Source organism: Sciurus vulgaris, assembly GCF_902686455.1.
Source record: "Sciurus vulgaris genome assembly, chromosome: 15".
Lineage (NCBI taxonomy): Eukaryota > Metazoa > Chordata > Mammalia > Rodentia > Sciuridae > Sciurus > Sciurus vulgaris.
The window spans coordinates 35516685-35533418 of record NC_136476.1 but is presented as its reverse complement, the minus strand read 5'-3'; the positions used below and the strand labels follow the sequence as shown (position 1 = coordinate 35533418).

Below are 16734 nucleotides of genomic sequence, written 5' to 3'. Positions count from 1 at the left end.
AGATTCTCCCCCAAGTCTCCAAAAGGGACACGGGCCTGCAAGTACCTTGATTTTAGCTTAGTAGAGTCTATTTTTTACTTTGGATTTACAGAATTGTAACAAATTTGTGGCTTAATCCACTGTTTGTAGTTAAGTTGTTAGAGCAGGAAAAGGAAAAAAAATACACTTATTTTTAAGTGAAAAATGCATATTTTGCAAAACAAATACATTCAGTGAGAAGAATGGCATTGACTCACATTTTTTGTGGCATATCTCTTCAACATCTGATGGAATAAGAGACAGGTAGAATCCCGTACCTGCTGCTGCTTTTCAGTCGTTTTGATATCACATCACCTTTTTTTTTTTGGAAAACTACTGTACACACATGAGAGAATAAGAGAAAGGTAAATAATTTCTTGGTATTAGAATAATAAAAAGTTTCTATCTCACAGTCCTCATAAAAGGGTCTTGGGGACCCTTTGAAGTCCCCAGATCATACTTTGAGGATCACTAGTATAGGAAGCCAATAGTGTTTGCTATAGCCACCAAAAGAACAGACTCTTGCTCCCCACCCCCACATATTCTTAGGACAAAGAATGTATCAGTGTAATGATTTTGACATTTCTTCATATATTAAAATATTTAGAAGAGTTTTTTTTCTGTCTGGCACTATCTAGACTCAATAAGATGGAAAGGAGGATACAGTCCTTGTTCTACTGGAGCTTACGCTTTAGTTGAAGAAAAATAACGAGCATATAAACAGATAAGACATTTTCATATAATTATCAGGGGTATAAAGAAAATAAATAATGGGAAAAATGTAAGGGGTATTTTGGCTGGTGAACAATAAGCTACTCACTTTAAAGTTTGCAGAAGGGAAATTAGAGCTGAGATATGAATGCTAAGAAGGAATCATTGGAAAACGTGGAAGTCCATTCCAGGTAGAGAAGAACAGGGGCAAAGAGCAGAAAGGAGCTTGGTAAGTTAGAGGAATAGAAAGAACCGCCATGGGACCTGACTGTGGCCCATCAGAGGAATGAACAAAGGGAATAAAACAGTTGAAAGAGTGAGGCAGGTATCAAGAATTGGGTCTTGCAGGACACAGTCAGGACTTCAGTTTTAGACCAACTGTCATGCAAACCCACAGGAGGAAATAAGGCTGTGGAGTTCTTGTACACTAGGCTCTGCTTCTTTCTGTAAATTCTTCCACTTTCTCCAAGAGCTGCTCTTCAGCCCAACACGTTCCCCATCTTTGTAATGATAACCATCTAAAAGGTACAGGGACTCCCAAAAAGACACATCTTGCCTCATGTAAATTGTTTGTATGCTAACATCAAAAATAGACAGATCTGGAACAAATCAGGGGAATGTAAATTACAGGTTGCTTGATGTAGAGTAACTTCTGCATGTTGGCCAGTATAGGTGCACAGCCAAAAATGCACTGTGTGAATACAATTGTTTGGCAATTGCTGGCCTGTCACTTGTCCAAAGCGGTAAGTGTGTGAATGGAATTCTGTGGATAATGACTCTGAAATGAACAACTAGTTTTCTCATCTTTCCACAATACAGGAAAACACATCAGAACTTGGCTTGTGTCTGGAGAATTCTTGTGATGATCCTCAGTTGCTCAGATTGCACATTTGGTCATCATTATCCCTTGTGTAATCAGTTTCTACAAACTATAGGATGATGTTACAGTTATGTTTAGAGAAAACAGGAACATGTTCTACACCTTAATCAAATGTTTTAAAGATGAGTTTTCTTAGATAACATGTATTTAAATATATATGGATAGTGGTTAGATATCTTATCTATAATTTATGGTATAGTGAGAGAAGTAGTCTTGTCTTTCAATGAAAACTTAAGAGATGATCCATGTGCCAAGAACTCTAAGGCATTTACTATAATATGGGAGAAATGTGTACTAAATCGTTCCAGAACAAAACGATGTATGGAATTTACAAATGCAGAAGTGACTCGAATTCTGCCTTGAAAAAGGCTAGAACATAGAACAGGTCAAGAATTAAGACCCAATCAGTACACAAAACTGCAGGTGCTGTGACCTGCCCTTAAAAAAAAAAAAAAAAATGCTGGATCCACGTGAATAAGCTTAATCACATTTTCAGCCCAGCTGTGGCTATTTGGGACCTACTCAACCATGGCTCCTGCCAAACATTTTTTTTAAATTGTGAAAATTTATATTAAACCCAAGACCTGACTGTGCATCAAAGACAACTCCGCAATTCCAAGGCTACTTATCTCCAAAGGATTTTAATTCTGACCTCTGAATGCAATTATGCAGTCTCTCTCTCCCTCTACTTGGGAAAGAGAGAAAAGAAGGATGATTCTTTTTTTCAGTAGGAATCAGTAATCAAACCTGTTGTTTAGCCAAGCAAGTCTTCCACAATTCTGATTTCTTAGTGCTAAGGGAGTATGCTTGAAACCTGTGTCTTCCTCCCATGTCAGATAAGCAGAAAGTTTGCTCTAGCCATGATAAATCTGCACAACGCGGAGATGTTTTTGGCACACAGTGTACATTAGAAAGATGATGAAGATTAACTCCCCCCACCCCAATCTTGCAGCCGGGGAGTGTGTTTTGCCTGCATTTAAGAAATGTCCTTCAGCTGCAGGCGTGTGCGCGCTCAGCCTGTTTCTGCGTCTCCGGGGCAGGGTGACTCGGGTCGACAGAGTGTCACCCACCGACGTGACCGGTCTTCCCTGGCGGGCGCCCGTGAACGCAGTAGCCTCCTTCCTTTCCCGAGCCAGCGCCAGCCTGAGGCCCGCGGCCCAGACCACGGGAAGGGGAAGGAAGCCCTAGCCGCAAGCCGACGTCTGGGCCGGCACAAAACACGCCGCCACCAGAAACTTTTTCCCCCAGCTGCGCGCAACTTTTGGCCTCTTATCTCGGCACGTTCTTGTCCCGAGTTTCTGTACCCTGTTTTCCTCCGCTTCCCTCGTCTTCTCCCTAAAAGGCGCGTGGAGGACCTGGACAGAGAGGGACAACAGGAGCTGGGGCAGCGGCAGCCGGGACGCCGTAGGGGAAGGGAGAGGGGAGGCGGGGGTGCGGCGGCGGCTGGGCAGAAGGAACTGGTCAAAGGGGAGTAAGACCGGAGAGTGCCCGAAAAAGAAAGAGCCGCCGCGGTTTGCTGCAGTCGGAATAAAGTTCGCGCCCTTTCCTCGGCGTTTCGGAGCCTTGCCTGGTCTCCTCCCTCCTCCCCCTTTTGACAGCTGGGAGCTAGCTGCCACCTCTACCTCCACGCCCGCACCCCCCGGGGGGCGCCAAAGTTGTTTATCCATCTCCGGAAAAAGCCAAAAAAATAAAAAGGAACAGGGTTGGGTGGGAGGGACAAATATACATCTCCTTCAGGAAACCCCCAGAAAGCTGAGGACAAACAACAACAAAACGAACCTTATACTTCGCAAAAAAAAAAAAAAAAAAAAACAACATTGTAGTCACCACAATTTTGCAGAGGAAAAACTTGTGGGGTTTGCAGAGCCGCCCTAGGTCACCTCGCCCGCTGCTCTCCCCCACCCCTCCTCCCACGAGCAGCCCCCTCCCGGGACAGTCCGTTCCTTTTTTTTTTTTTTCGGCCCAAGGAGGAGCCGAGGGAACTCAACAGGCTCGGACTTGGGGAGCGAGCGCGACCCTGGGCGCGTGTGTAAATCAGTCACCTGAGCGCAGAGGGGCCGCGGCGAGGGCGCGCGCGGGCGGCGGGCGGGGAGTGGCGGAGGCGGCGAGAGCGGCGGCCGGGAGGAAATCGGGAGGGGGAGGGAAAGAAAGGCCGAGACAGAAGGAGCGAGAGGCGGCCGAGGGGCTGGTCCAGGCGCGGCCGCTAAGAGGAGACCAAGAGGCGGGGGCTGCACTTGACAACCAGCATGCCGAGATGGTAAGAAGTTTCCACCCTCCTTTCCTTTTTATTCTAGACTTGGTAAGAAATGACCCCGGCGCCCGAGCGCCACTGGGACCACCCGGGGCCGTGTTTTTCTCCAGTCCAGTGGCGTGAGGTGGAGGGGGGCGCTGAGGAGTGCGAGCAGGAGAGAAAAGCCCCGGTCCAACCTGGCCCCTGCTGTGCTCCCAAATCGTCCCCTAAACTTGGCCCCAAGTTTCTGAGGCGAGTTCCAGGTGGGAGGGTGTGAGTGCGTGTTGGGGAGCTGGTTAAATTCGGCTCCTCGTGCGGCTTCCGAGCGAAGGTGAGCAGTTGGCTAGCGGGAGGCTCTAGGGAGTTGGGGACCAGCTTGGGGGGACCGAGTGGAAAGGACGCGGGGGATGAATGGAGTGCTGGAAGGAGCTCCGGAGGAGGGGAAGGCGCTTGGGACCCACGATAACTTTTACAACTTGCCGGTGTGTGAGGGACCGGCGGCTGGGCGTGGGTGCCAGAGTGCGCTGGGCGCAGTGCCGCGCGGGCACAGCCACCAGCCCCAGCACGTTTGCTCATCCCCTCCCCTCCGCTTCGCGCTCGGAACCCTCCCTTTGTGAGGATGGTAGGAAATGCTCCTGCAGGTTTTATGAAGAATGTGCAAAACGCAGGGCAGCAAAATCAACCCTAGATGTGTTTTTCCGAAGTACAATTCTAAAGAAGCCGACTTGTTTTACTTACACAGTGGCTGGAGGGTGAGATTGGGGGCCCGGGGAGGGGGCCGAACTCAAAAAAATAAAAAGGTTCAAAACAAAACTAGGTGAAGTCTCCTGTGAGGTGAGCTAAGATTAAAAAGAAGTTCCAAGGGCAAGTGGTGGAAGAAATGGGATGGCATCACGAAGCGAGACTCCATCCAGCACAGCCCCTCTACACCAAGTGGCTTCTCTGTAGCGAGGAAGCATGCAATTAGTTCGCCTGGTGATGAGCCGCTCTGTCCGCTTTCGGGGAAGTGATTTGTTAGAAATGGGGCTTGACCACTCCCTTCCTTTTAGTTTGCTTCCACCCAGCGTGGCTATTGTTGCCCCCACATGGGAATCTGATATGCTCTGTTCCGTGTGTAGATAGAATATATAAGAAAAAGGGTGATAGCGCGTTGGCGTTTTTTCCCCTCTACCCTTCCCCCTAATGTGACATCTCTTGTTTCAGTGATCAAAGTCACAACTGGAGTGTAGGAGATGCGACTGTCAAATGCAGGCACCAGGAAAAAAAAAAAAAAAAAAAAAAAAAAAAAAAAAAAGCATGCGCCCAGGACTGTGGTTACAGTAACGCTGACAGAAATTAAAGTGGTTTTGAAAGCAGCGTGCGATTTATGATGGTTCCCATTTACCCTAGAGTCAAGCTGTTGTAAAACTGATGTACAAAAGACATCATAAAATAATCCTGTGTACCCAGGATTAAAGTGGCAGAAAGTGGCCTCTTTTATTATATTTTCATGTACTTCGTGGACAGTTGCTGGAACCTGTGTTTAAGTGAGGCATCAGGACAAAATATTAAATATATCTGCTTAGAGCTGGAGAGAGTCTCTTCTAACGGCATTTTACACGAGAATATTGTAAAAGCCAGTTGTAGATATTAGTTTTCTTTTCCGCTAGCCAATATCACTATTTGTCTACACATCTTTTCCCATATACTAATCATTTTGAACAGTGGCTAATCCCATTTGTCATCCAGTGTTTTGTATTCTGCAGTTTCAGATGTTACTGTGCACACACATCCATGCTTTAGGTGGAATTTATTTCTGGCACTATTAGTGTGTCTGATCAGAAGATGTATGCGAGTAGTGAGACACTGGACAAGTTAATAGAATCTCTTTTACCCTTTGGAATCACACACAAAAATCCCTTGTGAACCTTTAGAGCATAACATGTTTTATATCATATTTGTAGCTGTTTTATTTAAATTGTTTGGTCTTAATGAAGTTCTTAGTTGTAGCTACTCGTTCTGTTCTCTGAGAGCAGTGTATTTAAAATCCAGATTGCTAATCACTTTACCAAAGTCACAGGAGAATCTTCACCTGAGGGAAGTTAGTTTGTGAACTTTTATTCAGTGTATCACGTCAGAAAGGTCTGAAATGCTGCCTCCCCCCACAAAATATTAAGTTGGGTTGTGTTTACATGTAAAACTTTGAAGAATCAACACCACGTGATTTTAAAAATAAATATTAAGAAAATATTAATGGCAATAGTACATTCCTAATACCTGATTTTTTTCTTCTACCTGAGATGTAAGATATCTGTCAAGCAGGGATATGTGATTACAAAAAGAAGCAGACAAAAGCAGAGCTGACTCTTGCTATATTAAAATGTAAGTGTTACAGTTTGAATTTTCAAGTGAGAGTTTTTGAGTTCAGTGCTTTACATAACATTTTGTCCTAATCTTGCTTGCTGTCAGGGATGTTTCATGGTTGTGCAATTGCTGCAGTCAAGAATGCCAATTTGCATTCCAGGAGTGTCATTTGATTACTTTTATCTGCACAGCTCCAAGACCGGCCCAGACCTCTCGTTTCATCTTGCCATGTCACGAGTCAATGCTGTGTCGTCTTTTCAAAAATCTGCCTGATTTAGACAAGAAAGAAAAGTACTTTCATGTTGCAGCCGCAGTCCCCTGCTAACTTGTCAGCAGCAGGATATGATTCACTTGGGCCCAGAAGAATGGAACAGAGAGGCGGGTTAGGCGGTTCAATAAAGCCCACGGACAGGTAGTGTGTGACATCCCCAGAGAGCCGCAGTTAATGAAGAACAGGTCTGCTTAGTTCTCCACACGCTGACCTGGTGCTGTCCCCACAGTTTTCTCATTTGATCTTTCCCAGCAAATTGATCTTTTCTTGTATTTTTTTGCCTTCCAAGTTAGTCCTTGTGGGACTGAAATTAGCAGAGCAACTTAAGTTGGATAATACAGCTGTTCAGAAAAGAAGAAATTGGACACTGGCGCAAAAAGGGGCGGGGGCGGGGGTGGGGTAGAAGCAGCTATTCTTTCTGTTGTTGTTCCTGGGAATATTTCTTATTTTAAGGGAGTCCAAAATAGGTGATGACTTGAAGTTAGTGGTTTTCCTTTACTCTAAATTTTAAAGTTGAGTACTAGTTTAAATATTCCTTAAGTATTTCTAAGATGGTCATAGTGAGTATGAGTTTGATTTAGCATTGTTCATATTCACTTATTTGAAGTGATTTGCCAGTGGACTATGTGGCTTTTATGGCTATTGTTAAGACGGACTAAATATCAATGATATACTTCAACTATGTTATTTATAGTCTTCTAAATAACTACATCCCCAAATATTCAATACTGAATTGCAGAAAAGATTAAACAATAAAAAAGTCATTACCAGCATGGTATATAAATATTATGGTACATGAAACTGTTTTCTACAAATTACTATCAGAATCTTTGTTTTATATAAACTCCACAAATACACTGTTGTTTTCCTTTTTTTTTTTTTTAGATTTTGTGTTTAAATGTACACTTTTGGATGAGACCAGATCATAAATCTGAGTTTTTGTGGATGTTCACAAGTTACTTGCTTTTGAAATTTAATTTTACATGAGATAGGTAAATCTAAGTTGGGAATGTAAACAGTTTAAATAGGTTAAAGATGATAGCATTTAGTATATAACATTTAGATTGGAAGCATTTAATAGATTTTTAACTTACTGCATACATAAGGAGGAGTACTTTCTGCATTCCTCTACAGATGGTCTCATTTACCATCTACATCCTGACAAGAAACAGAGTTGAAAACATTTCTTGTGGAAGGGGAGACAGCCTCCTCAAATCTTTCCTGTTGGATGGGAATTATATAGGATCATTGGTTAGTAAACTCCTCTCTGAAGAGCTAGAGGGAGCCTCATGATTTTATTAGATATACTTAAGGGTAAATAAAAAGCACTCTGGCAATCAGAATGTTGTACAGAAAGAGTAGGTAATGAATACTGGCTTAGAGTTTAGGCTTGGAGGTGCGGTTATTTTTTATATAGTATTTTAGCGGTGACAGAGCAACAGACCATTCTATAAGACAATCAAGGAATCAGTTAATCTTTCTAGGGTTCCATCTTTCAGGTCATTTGAAGATTAGGCAAATGTAACCAAATATATTTTATATTTTCTTGTTTGCCTAACTTCTGTTTGTTGTTCTGTCAACTAAAGTAGTTATTCCCATGTTGGAAGAACAACCTTCAAAGTTCTGTTAAAGTGGCTTCCCACCAGATCACTGAAAGCAGAGTGTGTTAGTTTTGTTTATTGAGGACAACTCCTTTTCTGTATGTGATGGTTTTGAAGTAGTTCTCTATACGGTTGCTGTTTTCTGGAGAGAAACTTTCTTCAAAATAAGTGTTTCATGTTATGTATAAAACTGATAAGTTAGGGATCAATAAGTAAGTTCAATTTAAAATATAAGACAAATTGTTTTAAATTCAATATTTATCATTCAATTTTACATTTATTTATCTTTCCACTAAAATGTGTGATGTTTACATTAGAGTCATTGATCATAATTGCTCTTTAATATGTATATATTAGTTTCTACGAGCATTACTTTGGACAAATTTATTTACCATTTAAGTAAATAATATAATCCAGTGAGATAAACTACCCCGATTTGTCTTTTTAAAAAAATCTTTCGCACAGTAGCTCTCATTATGTTGCTAGCCAATAAAAGTCTTTATTTGTTACTTACTAGAAACCTCAGTACACTCAAAAGTTCAACTATAATTTAATTTAGCTGTTCAAAGGGCCTCCCTTGTTTTAAAACATGTTCTCAGTATCCTTTTCCATTTGTGTGAACCTGTATTCTAACTTATGCATATTCATAAGAAAAGTATTACAGATACATCATTTTTTGAGATGTTGCCACAGCAGAGATATAACCTTTTTTTTTTTTCTTTTAAAAAATGACATGGAAATGTCAACTTTATTCCTTTTGTTTTATTTTCCCCTTGACATTCTGGAGCAATTTTTTTCTTGGTGATTTGAATTGTTTTTGCTATAATAATTTAAAATCAGTTCCCCAAGGCATACAACCTCTTATAGTGAGAAGACACTAAAAAAAAAAAAATTCTATAATTAAGAATTCAAGTTAAGACCATTTTACATTAGCAGTAACTTGAAATTGTAGAGTTTACCTTATACTTTATGAATTGCCAGCATGATAAATTCAGTTTCCTTATAGGAACTACTAGGAAGTTTTGGAGAGAGGAAGATGAGAATTTTGGTTGTATTTGTAACAAATCACATGGTCTATAAAGACTAGAACTCTAGTTATCAGAAATTCTTCCACAACGAAGGCAGAATGTGGAACTTTTCTAAATGAGTCACTGCATATATATCTTAGCAGTGGGAATCTCATCAAGCCAGCCTTCTAGATACTGTATTTCATAGTTGTCAAAATGTACAGTATTGTCTTGAAGCTTAAGGTTCATGAGTTCATAGTCTCTGCTTTTTTGTGTTTAGTACAAAGATGTAACAACCCACACAAAACATTTTCTCTTATTATGACCTTACATTTGCCAAAGTGCCCCATGCTGAAATTCCTTTTCAGTATCTTTTTTTTTTTTTTAGTCCAAAGCCAGACGTGTACCCAGACACAAAAGCCTCTGTGTATAGCAAGCTGTTTTAAATATTGTGGCTCGATGATGTGCTGTCCTTTCTCTGCTTGAGCCAAGGATCTCTGCTCAGTGTCTGTGGATTACCAAGCTCCTTCTTTATTGTACCTCTTGTCAGCTATTCCTATTCATTTAACCTTTCATTAGTGTCTGTGCAGCTTCACTGTCTGGAAAGGCAAGGAAAAACCGAAAGGCCCCACTGTCACAGTTATTAGATTTCTCGGTTACATCCCAGCAACCATAAAGAAGTAAGAATCGACACTATTGTCGTGCATGCTGCTGTCCCGGGGTGCAGCTCTTCTGTGCATGTCAAGGACATGTGCCACATGTTGATATGCATCCCAGGGATAAATGCACAACATGGGGGATAGGCCAACACTGGCAGTAACGAGCTTTGTAGGAGTTATTGCAAAGACCAACAGTTTGTGAAGGAATTCTGCTTAACAGGCCAAGGAGATAGACAGAGTTGAAGGTTGCCAAGATTTGCCTGTGCGGAGCTTGTCAGTCACATTGTTTTCATCTAAACTTCATTTGAGGGGAAAATTGAATAGGTTTGACAGCAATGAAAAGTATTATTTTCTTTTTTAAAATTTTCAGAGAACAAAAGCAACATTTCTGATGACTAGGATATTATAACTATTTTTTGTATGGACTGAATCATGTCAACACGATCATGGTTCTATTAGTAATTCTCATAATTTGTACATAACTTAAAATAACTTCATAGAGGTTGTATGTAAATTTTAAAATCTGTGTACAAATAACATAGCCCGTTAATTTTTCTTTGCTACAGATTCCCCATTTATTTCTCTCCAGCAGAGCCTGTTGTTATCACTTGGCTATGAATGCATTTGCCTAGTTGCCTTGAAGTAAAGGAGAAAAGGGATGATCATGGGATCATTTTTTAATCATAATAAATACAGGTATCTGCAAATTTGGGATTGGAAAATACTTAAACACCTTAGAAGATGAATAGAACTCTTTTTAAAGAATTCTTAACACATTTGAATAGAAAATGGTAAATTCTCATACCTTCTCTCTTTACCTAAAAGTTTTTTATTTTAACTAGGAAAATTTTTGTTACCAAGGGTGAATAAAATATTTTTGCTTCCCTGATTATTTTTCAGTTTACCAGACTCTTTTGAGGCTCTCTAATAACTTCAGATATTTTAATGGTGGCATGCACCTGTAGTCCCAACTACTAAGGAAACCAAGGCAGGAGGATCTCTTGGGCCTTTGAGTTGGAGGCCAGACTGTGCAATGTAATGAGACCTTTTCTCAAAACAAAAACAAAACAAAACAAAAAAAAAAAAAAAAAAAAAAAAAGGAAATATCTTAGTGCTATTACCAAACCCCTGTAAAATTGTCCATAATTTTTATTTGACTTTAATTTTTTTAGCCAAAGCTAATTTTTGCCCTGCCCCTTTGTGGTGCTTGGAATGGAACGCAGAGCCTTGTGTATGCTAAGTAAGCACTCCACTCCAGAGCTACCACCCCAGCCCCAAGGCGAACTTTTTAATAGTTGTACCTGAAACATTCTGTGCTAAACTGTCCTGGTATCTTGTAAAAGTATTCTAGGGCTGTTACCTTTGTTTCATGGAAGAGAGATGAGCTGTTTTTCATACCCCTTCCTGCAGGTGTGATGCTTCCTTCCAGTTCGGTAATGGACCACTAAGGGCCCAGCAAACCTAGGGCCATGCCCCAAAATGTTGGCCCATGGGTTGCAATATTATATGTATTATATTCAGTTTAATATTCCCTGATCATCTTTCCCCCAGATAAGGCAAGAGTATCTTAACCTTCTTCCTCCCAATAGTCCAGTTTCCATTCACATTGTTTATGTGGTGGTAGGTTAAGAGGAAAAGGGGAATTTGTAAAAGTGAGAGTTACAATTTTAACCTCTCCAAACCCCCCAAACCCTCAAAACCTAGAAGATAATACGTGGTAATTAAAGAGAAAGGAACACATGCTAGTAATGTTCCTTAGTGGTGTCCTACTCCTTAGTGGTATCTGTACCTATTCCTTATCCACTATCTCTGTGCAGCTGACTCTGTCATCCTGCTCAGGTGTGAGAACAGCCTAGGAGGGGGTCACCAGGCAGGCCCCATTCTATTCCAGTATATTTGAGAGCTTCCATTCACTCGATGGCAAAACAAGTGAGTTTGGTAATTCCTAAGTTTCTTTTCATTTGGGACATTTTATATTTTATGTGGTAGGACTACACAATCACAGCAGTTTAAAATTTTTACTTTCCATGCAATTAACATATAAAGTGTACATTAATAATATTCTGTTGCATGGTTATACTACTTATTTATTCATCAGTGGATGAACATTTGGATTTTTTCCACTTTTTGGCTATTAAGAGTAATGCTGCTGTGAACATTTATGTGCAAGGTTTTTGTAGACATGTGTTTTCCATTCTCTTGGATGTAGATCTAGGAATGGAATTGCTGGGTCTTATTGCAACTCTGTCTTTAATTTTTGAGGACCTGCCAAATTGTTTTCCAATGCAACTGCAGCATTTCCTTTTCCACTGATAGTTTATGAGTCTTCCAGTCTCTACATCTTCTCCAACACTTGTTAGTGTTTGTCTTTTTATTTTAATCATTTTGGGGCTGCAAAGCAGTATTTTCTTATGGTTTTGATATGCATTTTCCTGAAGGCTACTGATGCTGGACTTTTTTTTATTTGCTTACTGGCCATTTGTATATCTTTTCTGTGAAACAGAAATATGTTCTTTGCCCATTTTTCATTAGGGTCATATTTTAGTTGTTGTAAGAATTCTTATACTATTTTGATACAGTTCTTTATTAGATGTAAGATTTGTACATCCTTTCTCCCATTTAGTGGGATGGCTTTTTAGTTTTTCGATGGTGTTATTTGAATCACAGAAGTTTTAATTTTTGAAGTTTATCTTAACTATTTTCTTCAGTTGTTCTTGCTTTAGATTTGCCAGCTAATAATTGTCTAACTTAATGTCATAAAGATTATTACTTGTGCTTTCTGCTAAGTGTCTTATAGTTTGAGCTTCTTCAGGGCAGATTTAGGTTAGCTTTTATATGTAGTGTAAGGTAGGGCCCGACTTCATTCTTTGGAACATGGATGTCTTTTTCTAGCACTATTTGTTAAAAAGATGATTCTTTGTAGTGCCAGCTATTTGGGGGTCTGAGGCAGTAGGATTGCAAGTTCAAGGCTAGTCTAGGCAACTTAGCAAGACCCTGTCTTAAAATAAAAAGGATTGGGGATGTAGCTCAGTGTTAGAGGCGCCCTTGAGTTCCATCCCCAGTACCAATTTTTTTTAGAAATAAAATAGAAAGGGTTGGAGATGTATTTTAGTGGTTAAGTGCCTCTGAGTTCAAATAATCCCCAGTACTGGAAAAAAAAAATTCTTTCCCCATTGAATTGTCATACACCTTGTTGAAAATTCGTTGACTGCAGATGTTAGGGTTTATTTCTGGAATTTCTTCACAATTTCATTGATCTATATGTCTATTCTTGTTCTAGTACCACTCTGTCTTGATTAGTATATTGTTTTACAATTAAGAAATGTAAGTCTTCTAAATTTTTTCTTTTTCAATATTATTTTAGCTATTCTTGATTCCTTAGCAGTTTAAAATTTTTTGACTGTCATAAAAATGACATAAAATTTACCCTCAATCATTTTTGTGTATAGTACAATAGTATTAACTTCACCTTATTGTACAACAGATCTCTAGAATGTTTTTATTTTACAAATGCTGAAATTCTGTGGCCCTTGAACAACAGCAGCAGCTCCCCACCCCAGCAACCAGTATTCTTTTTTCTGTTTCTAAGAGTTTGACTACTTCACATACCTTATAGAAGTGGAATCATAAAGTAATTTTGTGTGTGTGTGTGTGTGTGTGTGTGCGCGCGCACGCGCCTTGCATGTGCATGTGCACACGCTGGCTTACTTTGTAATGTGATAGGATTCTCTTTTATATGGTAGAATAATATTCCATACACACAAACCAACACACCAGCTTTTCTTTATGCATTCATTTGGAGATGGACATTTAGGTTACTTCTACCTTTTTTTTTTTTTTTTTTTTTTGCAGTGCTGGGGATCGAACCCAGAGCCTTGTGCTTGCAAGGCAAGCACTCTACCAACTGAGCTACCTCCCCAGCCCACCTCTTGACTACTATGCTTATTGAAGCTGCTGTGAACATGGGCATATAAATCTCTCTTCAGGATCTCGCTTTCAATTCTTTGGAATAAATACCCAGAAGTGGAATTTTTTTATTACACCATAGTCTGCTATTTAACGTTTTGAGGAACCTCCATTCTGTTTTCCATAATAGCTTTATCATTTACATTTCTGCCAGTGGTGCTCAAGGGCTCTAGTTTCTCCACATCGTAGCACGTGTTATTGTGTCTTTTGATAGTGGCAGTCCTAACAGGTGTGAGATGACCTCTCTTGTGGTTACAGTTTATATTTCCTTGATAATTAGTGATGTTGAGTACCATTTCATATGATCTTTGGCCACTCATGTATCTTTGGAAAAATATCTATGCAAGTCGTTTGTCTTTTTTTTTTTTTTTTTTTTATGAGGCAACAGTCTTGCTCTATTGCCTAGGATGGCCTTGAATGATCCTCCTGCCTTGGTCTCCTGAGTAGCGGAGATGACAGGCATATACCACCACTTGCAGCGTTTTGTCCATTGTGTTTTTTTTTTTTTTTTTTGGCAGTGCTAGGGATTGAACCCAGGGCCTTGTGCTTGTAAAGCAAGCACTTTACCAACTGAGCTATCTCCCCAGCCCTTCCATTGTGCTTTAAAATTTATTTTTTTCTTTTTAGTTGTAGATGGACACATTACCTTTATTTTATTTATTTTTATGTGGTGCTGATGATGGAACCCAGTGCCTCACACATGCTAGGCAAGTGCTCCACCACTGAGCCACAACCCTATCCGTTTTTATCCATCTTTTAACCAGATTGTGTGTGTGTGTTGAGTTGTAGGACTTTCTTATACATTTTGGATATTACTCTGTTATCAGAAATGTTAGGTGACAAATATTTTTCTCCCTTTCTATAGATCACCTCTCCTGTGGATTGCTTCCATTGCCTTTGTCATGCACAAGTTTTTAAGTTTGACTTAGTTTCATATGTATATTCTTGCTTTCATTGCCTTCTGCAGTTTACATTTAAAGATCAAATTTATCTGGTCTTCATCAGAATAAAGGATACATTAAGAAAGTACAGTCTATTGGTTAGGTAAAAGAAGTACTCTTGGTGATACTTCAGGGGACAAGAAATATGTCGTTCAGTAGCCAAAAGATGATAGCTCCTAGTTCCCTGTGAAACAACCAGGTTTTACTTTGATGTTTCTTAATTATCATTGAGTTTAAAAACATTCTAGGTGTTCTGTATGATAACAGACATACTTCATGCCCTGGAGGGTGGAATTAAGTAACTAGAAATAATTGTTTTTGGTTTTATAAATACCTCAAAAGGAAAGGGGGGGGGCATTATTGAGAAAATTTGTCTTCCTAGACATCCCGTCATGACTAGAAAAACACCAACAGAGATAAAACTAAAAATTATTGTGTGATCTCCAAACCCAAAATAACTGATCCAGTTAAGTTTTAAATAAATAAATATTTTCAAATTTGGCATGGCATGGTTGGAAAGAGCTCATTTTACAATCTACTTAGCAAATTTTTAAGATATTACATCGTTGAATTAGAGAAATTGGAGAGCAAGTAAAAGGGAACTTAATTCGGAGGAAGCTATGTTGTATTATTGTTGAATTAAAAGAAATATTTGTGTAATATTCCTGTTTTCTTCTTATTCATGGTAATCAAGACCTATTCTTATTTCCATCTAAGTAGTTGCTTTTCTAGTATTCTGATGGGCCATTCTGGTCTTAATTGCGTTGTCTGTTTTTGACCTTGTGTCAGTTATTTTAGACAAAAGTTTCATTGTTTGGCATCAGCTATTAATTTGATGGCTAACTGATCAAATTTATGTGTGGAAAGTATGTATTTTTTTCCTCACAAATATTTATATTTGTAAATGGTAACTAGCCAATTTAAAACATCTCTTGACATTCTGAGGCTTTACTTCTTTTTTACTTTGAATATTCTTTAAAGCATTTGAAATCATTTATAAAATTTGATATGACAAAAATTTTACATACACAAGATTTTGGGGTATATATAAATTTCATTATACCATATGATACGTTTTATACCTGTTGAGCAAAATACGAATATTTTGTTATTTTTAGCATGTTCCAACATGTGTATATGTATGTGGACTGACTAAACCACGTGTAGTTATGATATCTTATTTGGTTTGGGGGCATAAGGAATATAATTAAAACCATACAGCCGCACAAAGGCCATTCAGTTCTCCATCCTGTGGTATCTAATCTCCTTGTAATACACATTTCATTATCTAGTGGATTAGGGAAGTTCCTTCTTTCAACACTTCTCCTAACAGGTATGTTTCTGGAAGTACAATGTGATGGTTCAGATTTTTTTCTCATTGAAAGTAGTGATTGGAAATAAAACATTTCTTTGAATTGGTTTTTGATAGACTAAAATATGTTTTGCTTCAAAGGGCATTAACTCTGAATGATAGTAAAAAGCAGAGACTTTTTAAAACTCAAATTCTGCCAGTTCTTGAGCCAAATTTTCCATGTAATAGATGTCCTTTGTTAGAAATATTTTCATATAAAGGACTTATGTCTATACACAGGTTGCTGCTGCTTCACTTGTGTCTAGAGATAGCAGCCAGTCACTGATACCACATTTTTGTGTACCTAGACAACTGTAATTAGATCTAATAAAATCAGTGTATAATGAATGTGTGTCAAGAGCATCCATGAGAGGCCTGGTGTGGTGGCATGTGCTTGCAGTCCCAGCTACTTGAGAGACTGAGGTGGAAGGATCACTTGAGCCTGTGAGTTCAAGATCAGCCTGCAGGCAACTTAGAAAGACCCTGTATCAGAAAAAGAAAAAAAAAAAAGCCTCTGTGAGAAACTGGTGGTTTCCACCTTCATCATGGGGGAGGGTAGAAAACAGAATTGCAGGGTTTACTGAATTTCGAGGGTGGGGGAGGGTAAACACTCATAAACTAGCACTGCAATAAGTAATATCTGTGCATGTTTTCTGTGGTTTTGGTATATTTGTACATGCCATAGAGGAATAGTGAGTGTATCATCTAATGCTATATTATTATTATCAAACGGTATTTCTGAAATACAGATATGTC

General features: G+C 39.3%; 1 protein-coding gene across 13 annotated transcripts in view; it reads left to right on the top strand.

The window, feature by feature from the left end:
* The first annotated feature begins 3737 nt into the window (after positions 1-3737).
* Positions 3738-16734, top strand: part of BNC2 (basonuclin zinc finger protein 2) — a 404537-nt gene continuing 391540 nt past the window's right edge. For 8 of the 13 annotated variants that reach the window (XM_079113184.1, XM_079113182.1, XM_079113181.1 and 5 more), the window contains exon 1: positions 3772-3866. In XM_079113184.1, coding sequence (XP_078969310.1) covers positions 3864-3866 — 3 coding nt within the window. In that variant the 5' untranslated portion in view covers positions 3772-3863. Of the gene's footprint in view, positions 3867-6373; positions 6595-16734 lie in introns of all 13 variants that reach the window. The other 5 variants (XM_079113168.1, XM_079113185.1, XM_079113183.1 and 2 more) reach the window with 5 other exon arrangements.